Consider the following 14,905-nt stretch of genomic DNA (forward strand, 5'->3'; position numbering starts at 1 on the left):
AAAACAGCAGCTACATCATTAAGTCTGGAGAAGGCAGACCCCACACAGCTCTAAAACATTAAGGTCTTGAAACCTGTCAAAACTTTAATACAAACACACTCTCTAAAATACTTGCTTTTTCTCTGCCTGTCCATCTTCCATAAAAACAGGAGTCACTCAGGTGGCAATTTCAAATTCACATTTTCCCTTTGCCACCAAAGAGGAAAAAGTTTCTGGCTTCTCCCAGCTTGGATCCTTTGATGACTCCAGTCCCGTAACTGAGTTCGTAAAGGGAAGGGCTGCAGATTCTCCCAGCTGTGGCAAAAGGCTAGGCAGTGGGTAGCCCAGAGCAGAGTAAGATCACACTGGAAAAAAAGTAACTACCATTTAAAGTGCCTGGATGAAGAACTAGGAGAGATCTTTCAGCAAAAGAGGATAACTGTTCCAAGGGGGACTTAACACCAACCAAAAGGTCAGTTTCCACTGTACAGTGGCACAAAAGGAGATTAATTAACAACGCAGGCAAACTTATTAGCACACTCACATCAAAAAGGATTCTCAAACAGGTCTCATTCAAACTTAGTTTTCCAATGTTTAACTTCATTACTATAGAAAAGGTAAGATTAAGGCAAACTTTTTCCTTATCAAATTAGCAGAAAAATGCAAAAAGTTAAGAGATGAGGAAAAAACCACTTCTTTGCCTGATAATAAAGGAAAAAAATGTGTGAAACAAGTTGACCATAAAAAAAAAGAAAACCAAAAAACCCTCCTTTAAGCCATGCAATTTCACTCCCAGAAATCTATACCCTTAAGGACTATGAGACGTCTACAATACAAACATTTAATCATAACCAAAAACCTTACCACTACAACCACCTAGCTAACTATACAAACAATGCAAAGTACTCACAGAAAAAACTGTATATTCATTAAGTGCATGTGATCATTTGTAAGCGAATACCAAAAAACCATAATGACTTCAGAAAAAGCAGAGTATAAAAGCAGCATTCAAAACTTTGAGTTGTTATCATGGTAAATTGTATTTTAAAGACAACTAAAAATCAAAGAGTTGACACAGACATATCTCAGGATGATGTTTATGTTCCTTTAGTGCTTGTCTATATCCCATTCCTTTGAAATAGATTTTTTTTTTGGTGTAATCAATAATGGCAAAAAAAAGTTCCTGCTCTGACCATGTTAAAAAAAAGCTGTAACTTCTGAGTCTCACAACTGAGTTTTTTATTCAATCAGCAATAATTATTAAAGCTTTTGCAGACAAAATTTTTAATGGGAAGAGAGAGATGGAGTAGATGTGGATTCAAGCATTTCACACCATTAAAAAAATTTGACAGTGTAGAAAAATGAAAAAGAAAACAATGGAACCACAACAGAACTAAGAGAAATTTATCCTTGAGATGGAAAAGGCAAAGGTACAAAAAAGTTGGTAAGACTTGATTATCTAATTTTTAAAACTTCTATAAATTAAAACAAACCATAAGAAGTAATAAAATGAGCAAAACGAACCTGTCCATGTTAATGCATTGATACCCTTTCCATAAAGGACTCCAATAAAAGAACAAGACAATGGGCACTAATAAATAACTCATAAAATAAATAAAAATGGGCACTATGTGGGAAGATCTTCAACTCCAGAGTAACCAAAGAAATGATAATTGTAACCAAAGACCTCCTTTTTCCCCACAAACTTTTTATTAAAAATAGTATGCTATAAGTGTATTTTGTCGGTCTGCCTGTTCTGTTCCCCACTCTGGCTCTGGTGAATTCTCTCGCCCTCCCGCGCTTCTGACTACACCCAGTGCTTGTATGAATAAAATGAACAAATCTTCAAAAAAAAAAAAAAAATAGTATGCTATATAGGCTAGGATTTAAAGAAACGGGCACTCACAAAGTATTAGTTAAGAGTACAAATTAAGTGCAATAAAAAAAGATAAAGTGGTTCAATCTTTCTGAAAGACAACTTAGTCTGTTTAAAGTTTTCTAATTACTCAAACCACTGGGTCTTACAAACCCATTTCAGGAATTTAACTGACAAAGTCAGAATCACACTCACATGTGCCAGGCAGAGCAACATTTATATATATATAGAATAAGTGAAAGACTAAGAAGGTTTTAAAGCCAAAAAAATTTAACTTGACAAAATTTTCTTAACCTCCAAGTTCAGCAAATCTATAATCAATACTTTAGCTTTGTGAGAATAAAAGCCCACTACTTTATTTAAAATATATAAATTTTAGTTCTTAAAATTCATTCCATAACATAGGCAATGCATTTCACAACAACAAAAGAGGGTGGGTGGGTAGGTCCAAATTTAAATCACAGGTTTTCACATCAAAAAAAATAATTGAGGGCCTCCCCAGTGGCGCAGCAGTTGAGCGCTGGGTTGCGAAGCTGCCCGCACCCTCTGCAGCGCCGGTTCAATCCCCGGCTGCTCCCCGGCCACCAGAGGAGGGTCCCACATGGCGCACAGACCTCTGCTGCCGCCCGCTGCTCCCCTCAGCAGTGCACTTCAGTCCTTCTGCCTGCTCTGCTCCCCGCTCCGGTGAATTCTCTCACCCTCCTGCGCTCTGACTGTACCCAGTGCTTGCATAAATAAATAAACAAACAAATAAATAAAAATCTTTAAAAAAAAAAAAAGAAAGAAAGAAATGGTAGTTTCAAAAAAATAATAATGGACTAGAAATATTAACCATGGTTATCTCTGGGCAACTGAATGAAAATTATCTTATTTTCTTTAATTTTTCTGAAGCTTCCCAATTTTCTACTCTCACATTTTTTAAAACAAAAATGATAATGAAACTATCACGACAGCAATCTTAACCAAAGTTGCTATAAAACCGAATTCACTCCCACCCCTGCCATTTGAGAAAAACAAGAAAAAGCACGTGATAGAATGAAAATGCTGCTGCAAGGCCACAAGGGAGGGCAGCCTACAAACACCTGTGCTAGAGGTGGGAAAGGCTAGGAAGTATCCCTGAGAGCAAGCCAACAGAGAAGCAGTGGAAGGGAGTGATTTCCTGAAGAAAAAGAAAACAAAAAAGAAAGGACCAGATCAGCTACAGACCGAAAAATTATCAAGGAAAGGGGAAGAGAAAAATAATAGAAGTTGTCCATTATGAACAAAAATGAAGGATGGGTGAAAAAGTGGAGAGGGAATAATGAGGAGAAGTAGACCCCAGAGAACCAACATTCTTCTTATCTTAGGGATGTATGACAACTTTACTTCTTTAAAAAAAATAAAGGGCAGAAGTGGCAGGAAGGAAGCTATACAAATAAAGCTTAATGCAAGTTCACGGGAAAACAATGGATCAAAAATGAGCGAATTATATTATAGGAGGGAAAAACTGCCACTTAAATTCTGAACAGACTAGGTTAATATTCTTCAGTTTTAAGTGTTTCATGCCCTCCTCGAAGTCCTTCATCATATGGATCAAGCAGTTGGCATAATGAATGGAATCAGTGACTTTAGAGTCAAGAGGACAGAAGTCAAGTCCTGACACTAGCTGAACAGAAGGGAACAGACTAATGCATTTGGAAAACAGAAACTATATACCTGGCACACAGTTTCTGTGACTCTCAACTGATAGATTATGTATTAAAATTGTTTTCAAGGCTTCCCTGGTGGCGCAGGGGTCAAGTCTCAGCACTATGAAACTATCCGCAGCCATTGCAGCACGAGTTCAATCCCGGGCCAGGGAGCTGACCCACATGGCGCAGCAGACCTCTCCTGTCTCACCCGCTGCTCCCCTCAGCAGTGTATTTCAGTCAATCTGCCTGTTCTGCTACCTCTGGTAAACCCTCTCCCCTGCCATCCACCCCCAGCCCCCATACCTCTGGCCTATACCCCAGCTCTTGTATGCATAAATAAATAAATCCTTAAAAAAACATAAAATAAAATTGTTTTCAATTAAAACACTCAACTAATGCTGTTATAATAGATGCTATTTACTGCCATTATTTGAATTCCTGTATCACTAGGAACACCTTTCCAAGACCAAGGTCACTGTTTTTAAAGAAACAAAAGCCACAAATCAGCCAAAGCCATCATTTTACTTAGGAAAGCTGCATAATAGGAATTATAGAAAAGGAAAAGTTGTAACTACTCTCTCCTAAGGAAATCAATCCTCTCCCACCCAGAGACCACCAGAGGTTTCTCAGAGGTTAAATCATGGCTAGTAGAGCTCACACCACCAGGGTGTCAATGAGACAGTGCAGAGCTTGCTAAAAAGGCCCCTTCCAGTTCTGAGATGCCACCACGAGTAGAAAAGGCAAGCTGTCTCAGAAGGCAAAATGAAATTCAGATGAGCAAGTATCTACAAATGTACATTCTTAACCAAACTGGTAAGATTTGGAGTCTAAAGTTCTAAATTTCAGGGCCTCCCTGGTGGCGCAGTGGTTGAGCGCTGGGTTGCGAGGCTGCCTGCAGCCTCTGCAGCACCGGTTCGATCCCCGGCCGCGGGTGAGGGTCCCACTTGATGGGCAGACCTCTCCTGCCACGCCTGCTGCTCCCCTCAGCAGTATACTTAACATTCTGCCTGTTCTGCTCCCCGCTCTGGCTTTGGTGAATTCTCTCACCCTCCTGCGCTTCTGACTGTACCCAGCATTTGTATAAAATAAATAAATTAAAAAAATAAACAAAGTTCTAAATTTCAATGTCCTGATTCAAAATTATACTTATCCATATAAAATATGAATAAAATCTATCTTCAAAGTTATTACTAAATTATGGTACAGAACATAAAAACGCCAAGTCATATTTTAGACAGGACATGGTGAGGCTAGTTTTTAAAAAAAGGTAAATGAGCTCTGTAGTATACTACTCTTGTGGGAAATGTTTTCTGAAGACATGTAATATTGAAATAGTGAGAGCTGAAATGGGGCTACATTATTAAAAGAGAGGGGAGAATTAAAGCTATTAAACCACTATTTACATTTGCTTTATATTATTTGGCATGTTTTCTGCCATCCCAAACACATTTTAAAGTTTTGTTCTTTTTCTTCTAAATTAAGCATACAAGGGCCTAAAGCACGAGCTACTTGCAAGAGATTTACCACTCTACAAATCTGATTGCATTCCATCTTTATTACAGTTTTATTTAAACCAATTGTAGCTGAAATTTTAAACTACTGCATCTTAATCACTAGTATCAACCACTTCCATTTAGTTCCTACTCATATTTCTCAAATGCATAATACAATAAAGTATAGTGCTGAAACATGATTGGATTTTGGAAGCAATGTGCTAGGTGACAACCCAAAATGTTTGTCAGTCAAGAGCCACGGCCTAAAGATAACGTAAAGTGGTGGTGTCTGGAAGGTGCAGGTTACTTATGTGCACAGGCGTGCAGATATCCCTATGCACACACATGCCATAGTAAAAGACTAAGGAGCAATAAGCAAGTGCTAACAGTGCTTATTAGTGGATTGTGAAATCATAATGCTTTTCTTTCTTCTTCTATGTTCAAAATTCTCTAAACATGTAACATTTTTATAATGGGGAAATGGTATTTTTAAGTTAACAACATAAAGTGTGGCTGCTCCAAAGAATAATTCAATGTAAAAAAGCAAAAAGGAATTTTGGGACAGAACTATGTACCAAGCATTGTGTTAAGAATTTAACATATTACAAAACTAATGTTAACACTCAATCCCATGAAATAGGTACCGCTTGTGTGTGGACTATGGCACCAAGATATTCTGAAAACTAATGAAAAGACACATAACGACTGGATGGCAGAGAGAGAAACTGCATGGGAGCTTCTTAAGTCTACAGGCCTTTACCACTAAGACAGCCTGACATCAACATGTGTGCGACTGAGTCTTTACATTTGACCTTTTCAATGTTTTCAAGTTTACCAGACAATATCTACATTAATAGTGCCTAGGATATACAGCATCCAGTAATCATAGTAGAATTTAGCCACTACTTATTGCAAGCTAAACAGGATTAGTCTATGGATCAGAGAAGTAGGCCTTACTAGTAAAGTTCCGAGTGTCATATAAAAATGACAGTCCTTGGCTAAATCTGACTCAGAATTTTACATTCAAGAGGATGCATCTGATTCTTCACACTATACTGCCTCGACAACTACTCCAGCTAAGACCAGCTGAACAACAGATCACTAAGAAAATGCAAGTAAGACTGTCCCACCAGCCTATCGGCATTACACTATTTAAAAAAAAAAAAAAAAAAGGGAAAAAGAAGAAAAACTCAAAACAAGCAAGGTACCAAAGCTCAAGTTCTTAAAACAAATGAAGTTTCCTTTCAATAGGTAAATAAATTAAAGTCAAGACATACAAAAAGGGACCACAAATGGCTGAAAGATGTGTTGCAGTATGCAGCTAGGGTAGTGAAGAGAAAGGGCAAACAAAATGTGACATACCACAAGCTAACCAACCCCTAAGTTAGACTTCTGATAGTGCTGATGACTGCAAACTGTTTTTTGAGCCTCCCATTTTTGGGGGGTACTTAAAGAATCGTTACAAATTCCGGTTTGTATTATCATTTGGCTCAAACATTAGGGTAAAAAAAAATCGCTTCTCGGCCTTTTGGCTAAGATCGAGTGTAAATATTAGGGTGAAATTACCCATTTGTAGAGAACCATTCAAGGTTTTAAAAGTATTTCCTCTCATTCCCAATTCTTTTTCAAATCATCATTAAATACGTACCTTCCTCCTAGCGAGTCGTCCTGTGGCTGGGCCCCGGCGGTGTTCCTCTGTGAACGTCGCAGTGACCCCCCTGGATTGTTATTAGGCCGGTTGGACATTGGCACCTCTCTCTTGAAGGGACATACCCTTTCTAGACACTACCATTCACTAAAAGAAAAAAAAATGAGAAAAATAAAAAATCAGACGTACATGGTGCAACACAGAAAAGAAATGAGGGGCAACAAAGATGAAGGGGATTTTATGTACACAGCTGGACTGCACGGCCTCCACCCAGGCGGTACTGTCTCCTCAACGTGTGATGTCTGACTGACTGACGTATCACAAAATGTCAGCAACACACCAAAATTCAAGGCAGGTGGTCCAGAACCCAGCACACACAAGGAGCTTAGATTTCTCAGGATACCCAGGAAACTCCCAATTCAAAGAAAACAGAGCACAAGTAGAAATCTGTTTCCACATTCGGGTACTTGTTTTGACAACGGTATCGCGACTAAAGTCAGAGCACGGCCTGAGAGAGAAAGACTAGCTATTAGAGACGTCTGCCTGTGTACAAACTATAGCCTACACCCTGATTCCTCGGCCACACAACTAAAAACAACAAATGTCAAGCCTGCTTCATGGTGCGACTGTGAATAACAAATAATGCAAAGTGAACTGTGAATACATAATGTCCTGGTGGAGGGTGGGCAAGGCGTGCAGAACACGGTGAACTGTGCAATGGCCCCAGATATCCGGGATTTCACCAGCCGTGCCGCCCAAGACCCTGAACAAGAAGCTTAACCTCTACATTTCATTTACCTCTCCTGTAAAGTGTATCACCTACCTCACAGAGTTAACAGCAACACGAAATTGTCAGCATTGTTCAAAGGTATAACAATTTAGCTTAAAACACAGTTCTTAATGAATTTGTACTTATTTTCTATAAGAAAAGCATCATACAGAAAAAACACAGCTGCTACTCAAAGAAAATGAGCGTAACTGATAAAATAGGCCAATATTTCTACCATAAAAGAATTATAGTTTGTATGAATCAAATCGTTGGCAATTTTCTTAAGTCTCTAATCAATTTTCTTAAGTCTCTAATCTACTTTTATTAAGGAGGGAAGAGAATGCTTGATAGTATGATGTTACAGAAACTGATGTCAAAGAGAACACAAATTAACCAAAACTAAGTTGTTACTGGCTATTAAGAGATTCAATGCCTTCTCACAGGAAAATGGGTTTTCTTTTGAGTTATAGGTTGCCCCACGATAGCAGAAAAGGATTAGTTCTTTGTTACAGTGGCCATACCCTCGAAACCACATAAACCTTGATCACAAAGTTCAAATCACTAATGTAATTACTGTCAATTTTAGAAAGAAGAAAAAGGGAGGAAATACTATGCAAACGTTGAAAGAGAAAAGAGGAAGGTTAAAGGGACATCTACTGATAGGGAAAGATCTCCTGCAAGGTCAGTCCGGGGCGGAAACAGTGCAGCCCTCTGGTCGGTGTGCCTGTGTAGTCAAAGGGCTGCGTGTGAAACTTTATAGACTGTCAACGCAGTGAAAGCTGATGGAAGGATTTGCAAAATAGACTTTGTTAACACTGTCTCTGAGGAAGAGGGCTGGGGGTCTGAGGGAGTCGTTTCTGCCGTCACTGAGAGTTATTTACCTGTTGTACGCAGTGACTACGGGAGGTCCCCGTAGCTCAGGAGTTACAAAGGAGGGCTCTGGAGTCAAATGCCTCTAGCTGAGTTCCAACCCTGACCGGACCATCACCATGTCGTATGACCTTGTCTAGATACAGTTCTTGGGGCTTCAGTCTAACAAATAGGGATAAAGGAGCTTACCTCACAGGATATTTATAAGAATTAAGTGAGAAAACCCACGCAAACCGCTTAACACAATGCCTATCACATAGCAAGGGCTCACTACATAGTGACTATTATTGTTATTGTGGTACACATTTATTCAAAAGACTGAAAAGAATACTTGTGGTAAAGCAAAATAATATACTGAGGGAAACTACTATAAAAACCACTGTTAATATTCGTCTTTACTTTTTAGCACTATAGTTTTTAAAAATGAGTTTCACTATAGTGTTTTTTAACTAAGGGTGAGCCTCACACTGGCCTGGGAGGCTTTGTCAAATATGAATGCCTGGCCCCTCGCTACGCTCAGAGAGTCTAGAGGCGTATTTTTAAAAGCGCTCTCCTGACTGTGCTCTCCCAGAGAGAACAACTGCACTCTGTTAAAGAATGAAATGAAAGGCCAGTCTAAATTTCAGGATTCATCCAAGTTTTACCACTTCAAACAGCATCCCAACGCCATTTCACTTGGACCCTAAACAGCAAGGACAGGAGAGGACAGCGCGAGACTTACCGCTTTCACTGTGAAAAGCAAAGACCGACTACAGTCATCCAACAAGGCTGGAAGACTTCAGCCACCTCCTGCTATTAAATGCCTACTGTGTGTCATAAGGAGCTGTCATTCAAATGAATATAAGTCTACTGGTTGTTTTGACCTGCAGTTACCAGAGTACCTTTAGTAAAGCTCTCAGCATCTTCAGAGGTCATCAGCACCATTACCAGCCAACAGCCTGTTTATGGGTAATTTTTGAGATTTAAGAGAAGAGAGGCAAGTAAAAAGCATCTGGAACTGCAGATGTTAACAACTGTATATACTTAATGAAAAAGAAAGTGACTAGGCCTTAGATAAGTCAGATATAGCAGGGCAGTATTAAAAGCAACTCTATACAAATGTAACAGAAGTCAACCTGTTTGTAACAAATCATTCCTTTAAGTTTTAGTGAGGTATAATTTCAATACCACAGGGTTCACATTTTAAGCATGCAAGTCAATCAATGCCAGTAAATTTACTGAGTTGTGCAACCATTACCACAATCCAATTTTTGAAAATTTCCATCACCCTAAAAAGACCCTTCATGCCCTATTTTCAGTTGATCCCCATCCCCACTTCCACCCCCAAACACTTATCTGAATAGAAGTTATTCTGGCTTAAGTCACAATAGCAAGGACTTCAAACAAAACTCTTTAAAATGGGAATGGGGCCATTCCCTGGTGGCCCAAGGGGTTAAGTCTCAGCGCTGTAAAGCTTTCAGCAGCCACAGCAACAGGAGGTAGGCCCGGCCAGGGAGCTCACCCACACAGGGCAGCAGACCCTCCTGTCTCCCCGCTGCTCCCCTCAGCAGTGTATTTCAGTCAGTCCCCACTCTGTCTCTGGTGAATCCTCTTACCACCACCCTCCTTCCTGCCAAGCCCCGCCCCCACCCCCCACTCCCCACCCCCACATCATCTCTGGCTGATACGTCAGCTCTTGCATGTATATATAAATAAACCTTTAAAAATAAATAAAAATAAAATGCTACACTCTTAAGTAGTTTTATCGGTCATGGAACAACACAATGTGTTTTATTAACGTTCACATTACGGAAACTGGGGGAAGTCATCTTTTTTTTTTTTTTTTAACCAGTTAATCAGAAAAGTTTCCAGCAGTAGAGAATAAGCCCCTGAGTACAGGGAAAGGGACAAAGTTACCTGAGAATGAAGGTCCACTGATACAAGTGAGGGGCACCAAAATCATTTGATGAAATAATGCACAAATAAACAGTGTTCTCAAGTTATATTTTGTAATACTCGAAAATAATATTTCCTGGAAAAAAAGAGGATTGAAAGTGACCATTAAGATTAAAGTGATGAGGGTAATGTGTGATTTGGGTCATGTTTATTCTGACTTGCCATCTATTGGGTCAAGTGTATTTCATTTCATCTTCACAACAACCTTACAAATTTGGTACTGGAAATACCTTCCAGAGAAACTGAGAAACAAAAGTAAGTTAATACAAGCCAACACAAAGGCAACAGCTGACACCACCAGCACTCAAACACAGGTCTGACCTCAAGCCCATGCCCTTTATGTCTATGCTTTCTGGCTGATCGAAAGAAAGAAAATAATGAGAAATTTACCTTCTCTAAAAGTCAAAATAGAACCAGATCATTCCAACCAAAGGGGCATAACCAGAGGTTTCTACTCTTCTCACATTTCTTTGAGAAAATCAGCTTAGCTGGCCGATCCTTAAATGAGTAATTATCATGCATTATGTTAAATGAGATCTGAGGTCAAAAGCTGTATGGTACACAACGAAAGAAAGGTGACTTAATTTACCCTTGAGCAAGGTGAAAATGTCTAGTTTAAAAAGCTAGAGCTGTGAGCAGGCACTGAGGAGAGAAGAGAAAGTCACAGTGGAACGCTGAGTTGTTCCCTGGGGTTGAAACATGAGGAAAATATGGACCTGGAGGTAAGGCTAAAATATACCATGAAGGGTCCAAATTTTTGAATGTTGGCTTTAAGACCTAGAGATCAGAGGGTAAAACAATTATTAAGCTATCAAAAAGACCTAAAGATGGGTGGAGGAGGGTATGATAACAACGGAAATTGAAAGGAAGAGATGGGAAACATTTGTAATAAATGATAAACCTTGCACAATTTGAAGGAAATGTCTAGCACTGTGGTTATCTAACTTCAGCACACACACAAATGCAGACACTAAAATGTATTTCAAGTTCCTTGTTATGAAAAGTTATCTGAAACATATCTCGAAGGATGATCACATAGCCTTTCAATGTCATATGAAACATTAACATTCATTTAGGGATTATATAAATTTCTAGAAGACAGCAGCAAAACTTTTCTATTTACCACTAATTAGAGGATCAGACAAGAATTTACATATTGACTTACAGATTTGTGCTTAGCAAAAATACAAATAAGTTCCATGACAGTAGACAAGACAGCCCCAAAGACTGCAATTTGATGCCCTGTAGGACATCTTTATTAAATTACTTATAAATATCACGTTCCCTGAATATTCTATGAAATCAGCTTTACCCTAACAGATCCCATCCCATCCTTAATTACTAAGCTGAATAAAGTCTTCATTATGGATTCATTCCATAATTTTAACTTTTTTATACACTAACTTATATATTTAACTTTGAAAAAGGCTACAAAAGATGGTACTGACATTACCAAATGGTAGACAGGAAAAGCTTAGGGTTAAAAACATGTCAAATTTGACTTACTATGGAGGATCTCTAGGGAAAATGTTTCTGTATGCAGGTGGAAACTGTACCTAGACTTAAGTGAGTAACTGAATATGCAGTTGTGAGAAGTTTACCTGGTGCAGTAGATAGACCAAGATAATTATTCACTTCCTCTAGAAAAAACATGCAGAATAGAGAAGAGGCCAAAAATGAAAACACTAAAAAACTGAGAAAAGCATGAAAGAATCCAGTTGTGGAGAACCAAGGTGTCTTCAGACATATGGGGAATAAACACTGACGCTATAAAACAAAGCACTGGAGGAAAACTAGGAAGGTGGAATTGCAGGCACCAAGAAGAGGAATACAAAAGGACAGGCCGAGTTCAAACGTCACAGGAAGGACTGACACGTGACATGGGAAAGACGACATCAGGATTTCGAAATTGGTGAGTTACTTCAACAAATGATGGGGGTGGAGAATGCATGGGTAAGCGAAGAGTAAACACCAGCTCTTCTCTGCGAACCTGGGCTAAAGAGAACCAAGAAGAAACCGTGAGTGGCCAACGTGGTACAGGGAGAAAGGGCCGGCAAAGGCTGGGTGTAGAGGAGTGAATATTATTTTCCTGTTAATACTTTCTAAAACAAACAAACAAAAAAAACTCTTGAGCATGTTTTAAGGAAAACAATTACTGAAAGGAAAGGGCTGGGCATAAGGCACAGTTTACCGAAAGTGCGGTTTGAGAGGGGTAAGAACTGAGAACATACGTTAGAGAAAAGAAGACAGGTGTGTCGATCCTCAAGGCAAGAGAGACGACAAATGGAGGCGGGAAGAGCATGCCTAGCTCGACTCAATCTGTGACTGACAGCAGAGCAGAAAGAGAATGGAGATTCCAGAAAGTCGCCGACCTAAAGCAGAGCAGGGAAAGAACTGCGGGCAAGAAGGACGGTCCCGTGGCATGAGGAGCCTACAGAAGAGCAGACCCATCAAGTAAGCGCCAATCCACACCTGATGTATCTCCTTTATGTAGGAGGAAATCCTCACCCGAAGACTCAACAGCTCAAGAGCACGTATCTATTCGGGGATATATTTAACAGCTGAATCCAGCTCTCCAAAGTGCCAGAAGTATACTTTCCACCTCGCCATCCTACTCCTGTTTATTGTTCTGTTGACATCTAATCCATTTACAGAGGCGAAAACAGAATGCAGGTGACCCACCAAGACTCTGAACTCCGAATATTTCTATACTGTACCTTCATTTACATACACACAAAAACTGAAGTGGCCACTTGATCTTTCCGGTATCATCGAACACTTAAAAACGAAATTTAACAAAGGACACACAAATTGATGGCAGCGCCCTCATTTTACAATTGCAATATGCTTGAGAAAATACCTCACATGCTTCTGGCAAGAGTCAGTAAGATTAATTTTGACATTTTCACAAAGTATATTATTCCTTTTGACTATGAAGCCAAATTCATGCTGGAACTCTCACAGAAGTGTCCTTTTTTATCTTTGCTCAACAGAACTTGAGATACAGCTGTCTCTGTTAATACATTAATCAGCACATTAAATAGAAGACACCAGTATTTCTTAAGTGTAAGCAAACGTAAATCAAGATTCTTGGATTTAACCCACATACTACTACTGCAGTTCAACGAATAGAGGTGATGAGGTAAAGACTCTTCATTTCCTTCCCTGAGATCAAGCAAAATGAAAAGAAAAAAAAAATTAAATTCAGAAGAAAACCTAGAGGAAAGCTGGCAATACCCTAAGTCATAGAAGAGAATTTGCCAGATACAAAGGTCAGGACCCAAAACAGAAAAGAGGTAAAGACCATAGAGTTTCAAAAAAATGAAAACCGCATGAATATTAAAGGTTCCACCGATGACCCTTTCGATGAAAAACCAAAGGGCTGTGGCACGAGGCAACCAAGAGGGAAGCACTTCCTTCCCTGGGCCAGCTCACGCCAGGAAGAGGAGGAGGGAAGCGGGGCCGAGAAAGAAGGCGCACAACACGCGTACTGAACAGCATCCCGAGCAGCCAGGGAGAAACACAGGCCGGATGCAGAGGAAGAGAGAAACGAGGAGGGAACAAACAACTTCAAAATTACGATCAGCGAAATAAACATCACTGAACCACCCAAGCGAAGGGTACCACGCACTGCTGGCCAGCAAGATGACCGCAAAGGTAAAACTACCAAAAGCAAAAGTGAGAATTAACCTCAGGGCAAAGCAAGCAATTGGCGTTGAAAACAAGCTGTAACACAGGAAGAAGAAACCGTAAGAATTCTGCTGCATTCTGCAATGAGAAGGAAAATACTCCATGCACAAACGATGGAAATCTTGTCAACATTTTGTGAAGCAAAAAAGCAGGTACAGAATGCTGGACACAGAATATGCTGTATCTACACAAATTGCCGAGGAGAGCAAGAGGGCCACAAAACTTGAGGCTTTCCTCAAGAATGCCTGAGCCAAGGAGCCCCAGTTGGCCCTTCACCATCTAGGGCTTCACTATAATTCTGCCCCTTCAGCCTCGACACCAACCACACCACATCATGATCAACCAGGTCACACCCTACAACTACCCACTATCCCTCCCAAGACAATGGAACAAGCCCGGTGTGCCCAGCCTCACCTCACCCTAGAGATCCGAGGGCTGCAGCCACGAGTGGCTGAGGAAACTGCGAGCACCTCCCTTGTCAGAGAGGTAGGCCCTTCCTCCGGGACCAATGAAAATGTGAAAAACAAAAAAATATTTAAAGGAGCTACTTTGGAAGAAAGGACCTCGAGGCCTTCGACATTTTCAATCACACAAACTTTCCCAATTCAGGATATCTGTTAAACAACTATAGATGTTGTAATTTTAACTACAGAAGATGGCACTTTGTGGGCAACAATAAACAGCAAACCTACATCAAGGTATTAGCCATTTTTACTAGCTTCTTACATTGATTTTTACACCATGTGAGCTCACTGCCAAAACCTGGAGAAAAACTCAGACTATTTTTCAAAGCTTTCTGTATCTCAGACACATAATCATCATAAAAAAAAAAAAAAAAAAAAAGATGATTTTGTAATTCAAATCCTATTTCCAAGAATATGGAGTTTTTACCGCCTAAAGCACAGACTATAGAACATAGAGAAACCGTCAGAGATCTTTCTCCATTTCTGGTATCACGACAATCCTGCAGAACAC

The 14,905-nt window shown here is 39.8% G+C and overlaps 1 protein-coding gene across 12 annotated transcripts in view; it reads right to left on the reverse strand.

Annotated features, from left to right (window-relative positions):
• TRIP12 (thyroid hormone receptor interactor 12) overlaps positions 1-6,764 on the reverse strand; it is a gene marked incomplete at both ends in the record, with an annotated part of 95,664 nt that extends 88,900 nt beyond the window's left edge. For all 12 annotated transcript variants that reach the window (XM_084238736.1, XM_084238735.1, XM_084238734.1 and 9 more), the window contains one exon: positions 6,667-6,764. In XM_084238736.1, the coding sequence (XP_084094862.1) occupies positions 6,667-6,764 (98 nt within the window). The remainder of the gene's footprint in view (positions 1-6,666) is intronic.
• Between the last annotated feature and the right edge of the window lie 8,141 nt (positions 6,765-14,905).

Source organism: Talpa europaea (genome assembly GCF_964194135.1).
Source record: "Talpa europaea genome assembly, chromosome: 1".
Lineage (NCBI taxonomy): Eukaryota > Metazoa > Chordata > Mammalia > Eulipotyphla > Talpidae > Talpa > Talpa europaea.